General features: G+C 40.1%; 2 protein-coding genes across 2 annotated transcripts in view; both read right to left on the bottom strand.

Moving 5' to 3' along the window:
* LOC118418232 (angiotensin-converting enzyme-like) overlaps positions 1–8,701 on the bottom strand; it is a gene marked incomplete at its 3' end in the record, with an annotated part of 18,165 nt that extends 9,464 nt beyond the window's left edge. Inside the window, exons 1-7 of the mRNA XM_035824075.1 lie at positions 8,450–8,701; positions 6,332–6,493; positions 5,101–5,194; positions 4,442–4,585; positions 2,885–3,082; positions 1,140–1,237; positions 510–516 (exon numbers count right to left, since the gene is read on the bottom strand). Of these exons, the coding sequence (XP_035679968.1) occupies positions 510–516; positions 1,140–1,237; positions 2,885–3,082; positions 4,442–4,585; positions 5,101–5,194; positions 6,332–6,493; positions 8,450–8,656 (910 nt within the window). The remainder of the gene's footprint in view (positions 1–509; positions 517–1,139; positions 1,238–2,884; positions 3,083–4,441; positions 4,586–5,100; positions 5,195–6,331; positions 6,494–8,449) is intronic.
* Positions 8,702–9,329: 628 nt separating this feature from the next.
* LOC118418231 (glutathione S-transferase omega-1-like) overlaps positions 9,330–12,624 on the bottom strand; it is a 4,650-nt gene continuing 1,355 nt past the window's right edge. The window contains exons 2-4 of the mRNA XM_035824074.1: positions 12,054–12,162; positions 10,700–10,922; positions 9,330–10,242 (exon numbers count right to left, since the gene is read on the bottom strand). Coding sequence (XP_035679967.1) covers positions 9,925–10,242; positions 10,700–10,922; positions 12,054–12,162 — 650 coding nt within the window. The 3' untranslated portion in view covers positions 9,330–9,924. The remainder of the gene's footprint in view (positions 10,243–10,699; positions 10,923–12,053; positions 12,163–12,624) is intronic.

Here is a 12,624-nt window from a genome sequence, read left to right as displayed (position 1 = left end):
TAAAAAAATTTGCAGATGGGGACTGAAAAAAGTTTTCCCCATTCCGTCCCCAGGGACAGACAAAATTGATAATGTAAAGATATAAAAAAACTGAAACCCATGTGTTCTTCCTCACCAAGACAGATGACATTGAACAGCTTAGTCTACAAGCAAAGGTTGCACCTCAAAATGCAGGAAATAGCGTTTCAGAGGGTCTAGGTTTCAAAATTTTCTGTGACCCAGACCCCCTAGAAATGACGTGCAACACCACGCCATGCCTTCGGTGCTCGATAGGATTCCCAATCAAAATCGAGGGGACTGAAAATGATTTCAGGCTGGCTACAACCCTGGTATAGATGCTTCACACATGTCACCCAATAGCATCCCTGGTCAACCAGAATGTTATGCTTGCATGTCTGAGGATCTGCTCCCCAAGGTAAGGGGGCACATAGTCAGGTCACGGGGTCACAGCCTGTTAAAACATGAATAGCAATAAAAACATGATTGAAATGGTGCTGATTTCCTCTTACAGGCGTACTGGAGGGGAACATAAGACAAAATTAATCCTGGAAATCAAGGAGGCCAAGAGACAAGGTACGTAGGTAGATAAATCCTAGAAAAGAATTGTATAGCAATAAAAACATGATTTAAATGGTACTGATTCCCTCTTACAATCGTACTGGAGGTGAACATAAGACAAACTAAATCCTGGAAATCAAGGGACTAGGTAAGTAGGTACTAGGTAAATCTTGGAAAAGAATGTCTTTTGATTAAGCAGCGGATTTTTCTTTTTCTTTTCGCCCTCGCGCATTGCTTTGGGGGTCTCCAGAGGATATCATCCATAAAATTAAGTCTTGTCTAGTCTAGTTTCAGTTTTTCATGGTTAAATCAATTTCAGCGTTATGATGATCACTGCGTTATATTATTTTCAATTGGTTTATTGTTGTTTGGTGTATAATTTCCATAACCACCAAATTGTCTTATGATTTGTAAATTTGACGGGAAAGACTTTGTATAAGCCACACGCACCCCCCCCCCCTGAACGTATATGTTGTTTTCTTTAATTTGCTGTTTGTTATCATTTTTTAAGGTGCAAAATAAAATAAAATGTGGCCTTACGGATTCAAGCAGCAAGAGATAAATGAAAAATGTCTGCTCACGTCTGCCTTCATCTTTGCTGTCACATCGAGGCTTGTCTTGTTTGGGTAAGGCTCCACAAGGCTGTAGATGTTGACCCAGGACTGAGACCACATGTTACCTGTGTTTAAACAAATGGGTCAAGTTGTCATAGCACACATAACAATGGTTGCACACCTCAAGTTTACATGTATACAAATAATGTAAGGCATACGTAATGGATTTTGTGTAGTTATCTAATTGCCACACTACCAAAAATGTTAGTTTTTTTTGTGTATCTTGTTTTTCTTCTTCACAGAAAATTTATCTTCCAGGAAGAGAATCCTTCTGTCCCCAAGAAATCTTAGAAAAATGTGCTTGTCCATGGGGCAAGCGAATTTTTGCTTGAATTTTTGACACATTTTGGAGATTAATATTCTTACACCAAGAATACTTCTCTTACATCAAGAGCCAAAAATCTTGTATTTCTTAAGAGTTAGAAAAAAAACAAGCATTTCTAGAATTTTTTTCTTGTATCATAAGAAAAAACAAGAAGATTTTGCTTTAAGTTCCAGAAAATTCTTAGGAGTGAGAAAAGTTTTCTTCACCAAAGAAGAATACGAAAATTGTTCTTTGCGTGAGAATTAAGATTTTATGGTAGATTCTTTCTTGTTTTGCTTAGAATTTTATTCTACATTTTCTTCTTGCAAGAATATTTTTCTTCATATAAGAATTGTCCATTGGGTAAGCAAAAATCATTTTTGGTAGTGCAGAAGCGTGTAAAGCTCGACAAATATAAGGTGGGTACCGGAACAGAAAATTAGGGTACGGTCCAGGGCCAGGTCCGGACCTGAACTTGAACCTAATTGTTTGTGCTTGTGAACAGGCGATACTCAAACCAATGCATGGTCCATTTCGCTACAAAGGAATCTGTTTGGGAGAGTATCATGTAAACAATGTTAGCTGCCTATGTTATTAAACATGGACCAAATTTGACTGTAGAAACTTGGTAAAAACTTTCCACTACTTCGCTCTTGTTATTTTTTGGACCGGTAACGCTTGGCGCCGTAGTGCCGGTATGATCTGTTCATTTTCTAATCGATCCAAAATCCGGTCTACTGATTTTTAAGGTTCATTTTGTCGGACAGGTGCCGGTACCAACTACTACGTACAGATTGATTTCTAGTAACGGTTATACTTTTTTATTGGTAAACATATCAAAGAACAAGACACTAGTGGTGATGATCACCACTGGGACATTTGAAAATAAAATAAACAAAGGAGAAGACAATGTGAAATAGAATAAAATAAAGTACAGCAGTGGGGTAAGGTAATCCAACAAATATACTCCCACAATGCTAAAATAGGTAAATATATAAAAGACTGCTTTGTCAAAAGAAAAAAAATGACGAAACCCATAATTAGCCCCACTCGATTGTAGTACAATACCAATGATTTAGGCTAGCTCTTTTTGTTGTAGAAATTAGGATGTCAAATTTCATTCTATATTCATAATCTGCATATGTACTATGTTTAATACTTGTTTTAGTAATTAGGATAATTTTTTTCTTCCTTTTTTTGCCATACATTGTACCGTGTACGATCGTTGCACAATAATTAAAGTTCTTCTGTTATATAAATGCACACAAGATTCTAAAGGACAATATATAATGTTCAATCAATTTGAAAATATTTGGTCTCAAGTATGTTTGACTGGGTAAGATGCATAGTATGGGTATTTGTTTCCTTTGATAAAGAGGGAACTATACTTTTGGTGTATTGTACTTACCCAAAAGATGTGCAGGGATGGGTCCAGTAACACTGATCTTGTCCTGTCCGTATTGTTCTCTCAGCTTCTTCCTGACATAAGCGTGCAGGTTGTTGTACAGAGGCTGGAGCTGGTTGTACAGGTTCTCCAGCTGCTCCTGAAAGTCAGCTGTCTCATACCAGGAGCGCCAGTAGGCACCGGTGTCTGCCCAGTTCTGAGCTGTATATAGAGTTGCACGGGATGTTAGGGTAAAAGTAGCATGGTTTTTAACACTACTAACACTACTATGTTTTTCCTGTGCATAATGACGAAAGCTACAAACTTACGGCTGCGCAAATTGATATCTACTAACGATCTGTAGTTATTGGAATATGCCCAGTTCTGTACTGTACGTAGAGTTGCGTGGGATATAAGGTGTAAAAGTAGCATGGTTAGTAACATACCGCTGCAATGAATGAATGAATGAAGACCTTTATTGCACATTTTTGCCCAACCGGGCTAAGTACAGGTCACAACAAGTCAGGATATATACATACATAAAAGTGTCACAAATCTAGTCTAACACAAAAGTTCGGCTTCTTCTCGCTTCTTGGTAATAGTGAAAATGTAGGACTGTATGGGTTTCGCTATTGTCGGTTTGTCAAAACGCATGAGAAATATAAACTTGTCAGTGCTACTCATGTGTCTAAAATGAGGGAATCTACTTTCTATATAACTAAATAGAGTATTTCTATCATTCGCATACATATCGCAATCAACAGTGAAGTGCACTTTATCTTCTACCATGCAATGAAACTATGTTTTTCTTGTGCATAATGATGAAAGCTACAAACTTACGGTTGCGCAAATTGATATCTACTAACGATCTGTACTTATTCGAATATGCCCAGTTCTGTGCTGTACGTAGAGTTGCGTGGGATATTAGGAGTAAAAGTAGCATGGTTTTTAACACTACTAACACTACAAGTCTGTAGATAGCTGCAATAGAGTGGAACAGGTTGAATGATTTGGGAGTCAGCTGGCCAGAGCGTTATCATTTTCTACCAACTCTTGGTAACCGTCAGGTCCTATTCTTAAGATATCTAGGTTGGCTAAATTGGCATTTTGACCTTCCATTGTTTTCTCATCAATGAATGAAGAAAGAATAGAGCCGCAGTGAATATTGATAGATGGGCATGAAAGAATTCGAAATCTGAATTTTTGGGGGCCATATTGATGACGTTATCAGGTTGTATTGCCCTAATATTATTTTTTCTATGACAAAATCTAGCACTTTGGTACATACCACTGCAATGAAACTATGTTTTTCCTGTGCATAATGATGAAAGCTACAAACTTACGGTTGCGCAAATTGATATATACTAACGATCTGTAGTTATTCGAATATGATATTGTTTTTAATTAGCTGAAAACAAATATTTTGGTATAAATAACGTCACCTCTTTACGAGTGTTTAGTCTCCGTACTACCACCTGGCCCCAAACCGCCCTGAGTGGAGAAGGCTTTCCTCCCAATGTATCACTAGACACGGTAGGTTCTTAATCTAAGACATCTGTAAAGATTGTCGTTGATTCCTACCATCTTGACTGACAGCATCGTTACTGAGTTCCACGAAGCGTGAGTATTTGTCCTTCAGCTGTCTGCCCACCGCGTCCCGCCAGCCTTCCCAGCAGAACCGCAGCCGGTCGTAGTCACGGCTGCTGGCCAGACAGTCTTCCAAATCTGTGCACAGAAAAAACAGCTTTGGTGAGTTAAGGGTTGAACATTCACGACCCTTTTTTTCAATTCCAGTCAAGTCAAGTCAAAGTTGATTGCACAAAGATTGTAACGGGTACAATGTAAGGCAAACGTAAGTATGTTGTATAAGAAAACTAGCTATAAAGTAACACGCAGTACTGTAACAATGGATGTAGGTTATAGGCTATGCAATGTTGAAAGAAAACACAATGTGAGACAGAGCTAGAATGCACAGTGGTCTTTACAAAAGGACGTAGACGTATTCTCCTTGTGAGTTTTTTTTTTAATTTTTAGCCTTTGTTTTTGTTCTGGCCCGGATTCTATACAATTTTAAACAACTCTCACTCCCTTCCTTGGGTACACATTTGTTCACCGAAATAAAAAAAAAATGATGAGCAAAGCGTACAATTCTGTCAAATATTTTTCCTCTTGGTGTTCCTCATATTTTCAGCCTCTGTTTTTCCTGGTACATGCCCTTAATTTTTTTTTCACTCCCTTACCTGGCCTCAGCGCCATACAGCTTGACTGGTGGTCGTACTCGCATACCTTCCCAGTGGAGTAAATGTTGGACATCTCAGAGAGTATGTTGTTGAGCTAAAAAATCACATCTTCCGTTTTAATAGGGTTGAAAGAAACGTTCACCATAAGTACAATTATCTAATGCAATCTATCGTTTTAGATGGGTACATTTTTGGTTAAATGTTTCCATTCTTGAGGCATTTGATGAAATGGCGACTGCCGCCTTGACATGACATCTGCCAAATTTCCATACATAGATTTCCTTTATTTCAAACAAAGATTTACGTGAAAAACAGTGCCACTTCAAGTTCAGTTGTTTGTCCATCTTTTTGACACACGGAACTGTAGAATACATAGTAATCTTTATTGAGAAGTACTTTATAATTAGTAACTTTAAATTTATTGCAAGCAAGGCTAATTGCAAACAAAGTAAAGCAGTGGTATACATAATTGTATATTTAGCAAAGAAGGAAAATGAGGCTTATAGATGAATTAAAAGGGAAATAACACCTATTCGCAATCTAAATCTAAGTCTACTTAAACTAGTTGATGTGTTGACTTCTTTTCCGTATGCAGTGGGTGATGAAGTGTCCACCATTTTCATAGATGAAGGGGTTCATCATCATCATAGGTCGACGTGCTAACACACGACGGGGTTATACCGCCCCTTACGGGGTGACATACCATTTCGCTGGCTAATTACAAGACGGGGATGCACCAGGTCTCCCGTCCGGGTGAATGATGTAAATCACCATGTGGCTGATACGAGACAGAGGTTCGTCAGGCCTCCATCCGGGTGATTTGTAGTAAATCACAAACTCTCGACAGAAGGATTTGCAACAACGCACACCGCACCATCGCACGTGTGGGGGTTCTTTAACGTGCCTGTGATATGGCTCTCCCCAAACACGGGACCTCCATTTAACGTCCTATTCAAGGGACGGCCCTAGCCGAATCCAAAGCTAGGTACTCATTTTCACCTGAGTAAAGTGAGGAAAGTCGTGGGGTTGGACGACTTCAGCAAGAAGATTGCTTTTGTCAGTCGGTAAGGTGTGATAAGCTTGGGAAAGTTTTGTTGATTTTGAGTAAAAGTTTAAAGTTTCTTCTTTCGGAATTGTATTTTGAACATAGAAAAATAAAACGAAGTTCATCTTCCACCGCTTTCCCTGAACAGCATTTACACATGCTCAGATATTTGCATCCAATACTGACCTCCTTCAGTTTGGTCCGGTCCTGCTGAGCTGCGGTTCCAAGGACGGTGATTTTACCGAAGAGTCTCTTCAGTGTTGCATTGTTAAAGTTCTGCCAGTCAAACCTGGAGGCATTTTGAGCAACTTCTTCATCGGACCGGGCTTCTGCTAAGCTGGCTTCAACCTAGAAATAGTTTTTGACAAAATGTTACATTTGTGCCACATGGCTACCACTCTGGCCCATAACAGCCTTGTTTGTTTGTTTGTTTGTCTATTTATTTTGCAAAATGGAAAGAAAAGAATGTATAAAACAGGTGCAGGTGAAAACCTTAACAGTTTATGCTGAGCCCTCCTCCTCTATACTTATACAAGATTTATGATCAATGTAATCATAAATAACAAAGAAAAGAAACTAACACATATGTTATAATAATACAAAAAAGATGTAAGATCGATGAAATCCATAAATAACAAAGAAAAGTACCTAACACAGTCATATGTTATATTAATACAAAAAGATGTATGATCAATGTAATCAATAATTAACAAAGAAAAGAAACTAACATATGTTATAATAATACAAAAAATGTGTGGTCAATGAAATCAATAAATAACAAAGAAAAGTAACTAATGTTGTCATGTGTTCATTGTCATGGTCCAATGTACCCACAGTGCCACTGTAATCAAAGAAAACTCTATAACCATCTATGCAATATCCGCCATCGGAAAAATGATACCCAAGAATGAATCAAAAATGTCGTTGAAAATTCTATTTCAATGGATTGTGTTTTTGTTCTGCTATTGCTCTGTATTTTCAACATACTTACGGTAACTACAATTATTATCAGTATCCTGGGGCAAATTTTGCCAATCAAAATCAATCCTTTCTAAAACCATGATCCTTGTTTTGTGCCGTTGGTTTGACATAACTGGTAGATCGTTCGCCTCGAAATCAAAAGGTCCCGAGTTCGATACCAACTATGCCCTTGGGAAAGGCACTTAAGACGACTTTACCTTACGTTGGAGTGACGCCAACTGAGCCTCTTAAATGCTACAGTGTGTCTAAATGTGTGCCAAAAACACACTACAGAATTGGTGGGCAAATGTGCAAGAATCTGCACACTGATTTCCACCAAGAAACGTTAATTTTAATTCTTACAAGCGGCAGTAAATAAGCTTATTATGTTAACGAATATAGTTGAAAAAAAAAGTGTCAAGACTGCAACATGATATCCGAATGAAAGCTCATCTGTGTTGGTAAATTCCATAGTGAAGAAGTTTTAACTTTGTTCCAACACAAAAAGAAACTCACCATAACTTTTCGGTCATTCATCTGACGAAGGTCGGAGTTCTCGACCGAAAATTTATGTTGAGTTTCTTTTTGCGTTGTAACAAAGTTTAAACTTTTTCACTACAGCAACATGATATTAGCTAGAATCGCATATGCCAGAGATTCAGCATCTATACGGAGTGAGTTTGTATCGTACAAGGTTTTGGCAGTGTCCTGTCCTCACACATGTACACACACGTTGTACCAGGGGCACATCTGCAACTTGTTTGCTTTAATTGACAATGAACGACTGTTCGCAACTCGCTTGGCTCACAGTAAGGCCTACGTCACATTTCCAAACCGGGGCCCGGCCGGGCAGCTTTCGGAAACAACCGTCATTAAGGTTGGTATCATTTAAGCTAAAAAAACAACAACTAAAGTTGCCCATACATTAGAACAAGGAGGCCAACCTTCCTGATCAGAAGATGCATAAGGCTTGGTGTCCATCTTCGATAGTCCATAAACTTGTTTTGTGCATTTTTCTGTGATGTATACTATGAACTTTGTTATGATGCTTTTGTTGCTTGACTTAAAACAGAAGGGTTTGATGGAGTTTTGGTAAAGAGAAGCTAGGGTTGCACTGGTATTAAGTGGAAATGACTCCTGTAAAAGTTTGCACACACCCTAGGTCAGAAGGCCAAATTCCTTCCTCAGAAACTCTACCCTAGTGTAGTTGCAGATCTAAAATGTGATGATAGATTGATGACATATGGTATTCCTTATTTCACAAATCGCCACTGCATCGTTGCTACACACATAAGACTAAACAAACAGGCAACAAATGAAATAGTAAACCACCCAGATTTTTACCAGCTTCTGGCTATTCTCCTGGGTGAGGTCCGTCTCGTAGTTCCACTCGGTCATTATTTTGTTGTAATAAACCCTCTCAGCTTTGGTGTTGTAGTCCCAAATGAAGTCCCAGGCCTCCTGCTCGTCTGTGATGCCACGAGGAGCAACATTCTGAGCTGACAGCGACACTACTAACATTAGACAGAAAACAAACGATCTCCCTGCCATATTGTCTGAATTACCACCTTGAACTTTTTCAAGGGGGCGGTGTTCGCAGGGGACCAGCAAGGTTCAACGGAACATACCATTAAGTCTTCCAATTGAAGGGGTATGTATCAGTACACCAAAGAATGAGCTAAGTTCCGATCAGATGTTATGTCAATGACAGCAGACGAAGTGCACACTTGGTAACAAAATTTACAGAAAGGCCGCTTCTCAGTCAGTCATTAATAGATGAAGTTAACCCTATTCAGACCGGGCTTTTTTTGGCTTTTGAGGCCCGCCCCTTCTGACTCCTGTAACTCTAAAACGACTAGTTATGTGGCCGCCAAATTTTCAGAGAACGATGTAGACCCTTTTAAAAGAATTGACGCAACGATGACGTAATAAGACGTAATTATGACGTCATCAATTTGACTATTGGCTAAAATCGTGAAAAGAGGGTATTCCCAGAAAACTTCAAGGTATGCTACAAAAATGTAACAGCAAGTGCAGATAACAGAATAACAATGTTTGTTACAACTTGTGTTGCCAATAGCAATATCAATGACGTCATAATGACGCCAAAAAATGACGTCATGCATATCTAAGGTACCAGTTTGGCTCCGCCATCTTATATCCACCACCTTGAATTTTCAAAAATACATTTTTGGCGACAAATAATCGCAAAAGACAACGGAAGTAGACTAAAAACGTTCATTTAAACGTTTTTTTAATGATAGAATACCAGGTAGTCACAACTTATTAGTGATAACAAGCTAGTTATTCTTGATCTGGTCAAACGGTCCGCCATCTTGAATTTTGTCCCGTGACGTCATCACATTAGCATAATTTATGCATAATTAATTATGAAAGATATTCAAGATAACATTACATTTTATTCATGTAAGAAAATCACAGTAATATAGCAACTAAACGTTAAAAATACATTGTTAGAACCAAAATTAGAGATCTTCGTCAAAAATGCCTGTCATCAAACGGTTGCCAGTTTTTTCGAGTGTCGGTTGGATAACAGGAAACAACATTTTGGCGACGCCTCAGGAGCTAGCCTAGCTGTATAACATATGTCCAATTGGCAAAAATTACCGGAATTCTACAAGAATTGTCCTCGCCTGCGTAGATGCATTACCCCATTGAAGGGAAATAACTCGGAAAAGTGATGACGGATCGTCATGATATTTGGAATGTAGATAGCTTCGGAGATGCCTAACATCATGAAGTACTAATCATTTTTGCCACACTAATAATTTTTTTTCTAACTGTCCCATAGTTTCTGTTTATGCGGCAAGTCCGAAGTCTGGGTCGTAATTTGCAGCCACGGATGTGTACGTAGCTGTATCAAACCCACACGTCTTCACTTCAGGGCGGTCAAACATGGCGGCCTTCCATCCCAGAACTTTGGGGAACTCGGCTTGTGGTAGCTTCAGATCACCATGCAGGGTCGTCTCAAAGCGCTCGAAAAACGGCCAGATGCTGTAGTCAAGGAGACCGGGCTGTTCACCGCCGAAGAAAGGCCTGTCGCCGGTGGCCAAGTCCTTCTCAAGAAAGGATAGCCCTTCGTTCCTTAAAGGCCTTGAAGGCGTCTTGCCGTTCCTCTCCCTCCGTACGTCTGGTCTTCATATAATTGGGTTGAACCTATAGTCGGAAATAAAATTAACAAAGTAAATTAAAAGATTATAAAAAAGTGTTCAGTGTGGGATGGAAATGACAACTGATCTTTTTTAGCTGTGTGTGTGTGAGAGAGAGAGAGAGAGAGAGAGAGTGTGTTTCCGGTTATTTTCAGCATATTATTTACTAAAGAACATCTGGATGGACCGCGATAATATTTGGTATGTGGGTAAGTGTTGTAAATCTTAAGACTAAGATCGATTTGGGGCCTCCTGGTGGCTGACCTTGGTACTGTAGCATAACTTCTGTTTTAGCAGAACTTCTTGGACGCTGTGATCTTTATTATTTCTTGGTGCCACACAGCTTTTGATGTAAGGAAGGTTTGGTGTACATTTACGCCCCCTAGCAACTTTTCTTCACTGTGCATCTTTGAACACTACTGACCTTAGCGTCCCAGATGGCCTGCAGCATCCCGATCCGTGCCTTCTCCAGAGGCTCCTCCGGTAACAGCTTCCTGCCCGGGAAGACCCGGTCCACGTACTCGTTACACACCAGGGACTCGTACACGACTTTGCCGTCATGCTGCAGGGTGGGCACCTTGGCCAGCGGGTTGATGGAAAAGAACCACTCGGGCTTGTTTTTCGTGCAGACGTTGACGGTCTCATACCTATAGGTAGGGAAGGAAGAAAGGAATATGTTAGACTAGAAGCTAAATGTAACATTTGAAATGTTACGCCCCCTACGCACCGGTGTTGTAGGGAGTTGGAAGAAGCCCGGTCGGGCTCCGAAGCCACAAATTTGTCCCGGTGGAATGTCCGATACTCCGGGTACCTTGCTGTTTTCATGGGTAGGATGGCGCCTATTTTTTCGCCAGGTCCCGGGGTTGATTTTATCTGCGGGTGTCAAAACATCCAGGGGCCCGGCCATGGCCCAAAATGGCCCGGTAGAAGTAGTTTGGCCCACGGCGCCACTTAGGGTCACGTTAGCCAGAAAAAGACTATACCCGGTGGAGCACGTTCTCAATTGGGACCGTAGCATACCTCAATGAATTGGTAGGCGAATGCTTCATACAGCCAGTAGACAATGTGTACCTTCACATGGTTTAGCCTAACAAACGTCTTGCACACATTCACATATATAACGTTATGGTTTGATTTGATTTGATTTGATTGATTTACAAATATAGTTACAGAAACACCAGCCGACACTGAACAAAGACGGGGGTCGATATCGCCTGCCAGGCATCTATGATTCGTTACTCGAGTCACGTGTCTCCAAATCACGTGCTCAGAGTAATTGAATCATCACCCCTGAAGAAGGTCAACGTAGGAGCGACTGAAAATTCGAGGTGAGAATATGATTTGTGTTGTATGACAGTTGAAAAACTTCAATATGTATTCTATCAACACAGATGAGCTTTCATGCTAATAGTTACAGAAAGTTAATATTTAAAAAAAAGAAAGCGTGCATGGGGACGATCCTAAGAAAAGTCATTAATAAGTCTTGTTCTAGTACTTCGACCAACTATTATAATCTGGTGGCCAGCCCCTCCTAGTTCTGTCCTGCCACTTGCTATACGTACATGTAATCGAACACCACCGGGTCACGTTTCCGGAAAGTCACATGTTATAGAAATGAGTGAGTCATAAGTATTTATGCGGAAGGTCGAAGATGCGGTGTTGAAAATGTATCAGTAACTAAAGGCAAACAAAGCAAATGATATCTTGCACTGTGAATTGTTGCACATGTATGATTGACAGCAGTAAAATACTAAGAAATTGATATCAAACAGACTTACTCGATGCCCTTGGCAGCCAGCACCAGCCGTGTCCTGTGCGCGAACGGACAGAACCGCATGCTAATGAGACGGACTACACCAGGCGCAGGGGGTTCGGGGGCAGTCGAACCTGTAGATAGAGAAGTCAATGTTAATAGTGCCTTCACACTGAAACCGAATTAGCAGGAATCAAGCAGAACCGGCTGGGATGAAGTATTTGCAAAATTCGTGCCACATTCGGGGCCATTCGAGTGGGAATTCCAAATAGACCTTATATCCCCTTCACACGAAAAGGAATGAGCCAAAATGCCGTCAGAATGAAAATTCTTTTCTATTCCTGGGAATTCGTAGTGTATTCTAGAAATTCTCACTGCATTCCAGATATTTCTAGATAATTTCTAGAATATACTACGAATTACCAGAAATAGAAAAGAATTTTCATTCAGACGGCATTCCGGCTCATTCTTGCTCTCGTGTGAACGGGGCTTGAAGCACGCGTTTCTTTGTCCGATATGTCTACGATATTGATAACGTTACCTTTGCCAATTTGTGCAACCGTGTCGGTGGCGTGTGTACCTAAAAGCAAATAAGA

The sequence above is a fragment of the Branchiostoma floridae genome, chromosome 6, assembly GCF_000003815.2.
Source record: "Branchiostoma floridae strain S238N-H82 chromosome 6, Bfl_VNyyK, whole genome shotgun sequence".
Taxonomy (NCBI): domain Eukaryota; kingdom Metazoa; phylum Chordata; class Leptocardii; order Amphioxiformes; family Branchiostomatidae; genus Branchiostoma; species Branchiostoma floridae.
The sequence above is the reverse complement of the archived record's forward strand: the minus strand, read 5'-3'. Positions and strand labels throughout refer to the sequence as shown.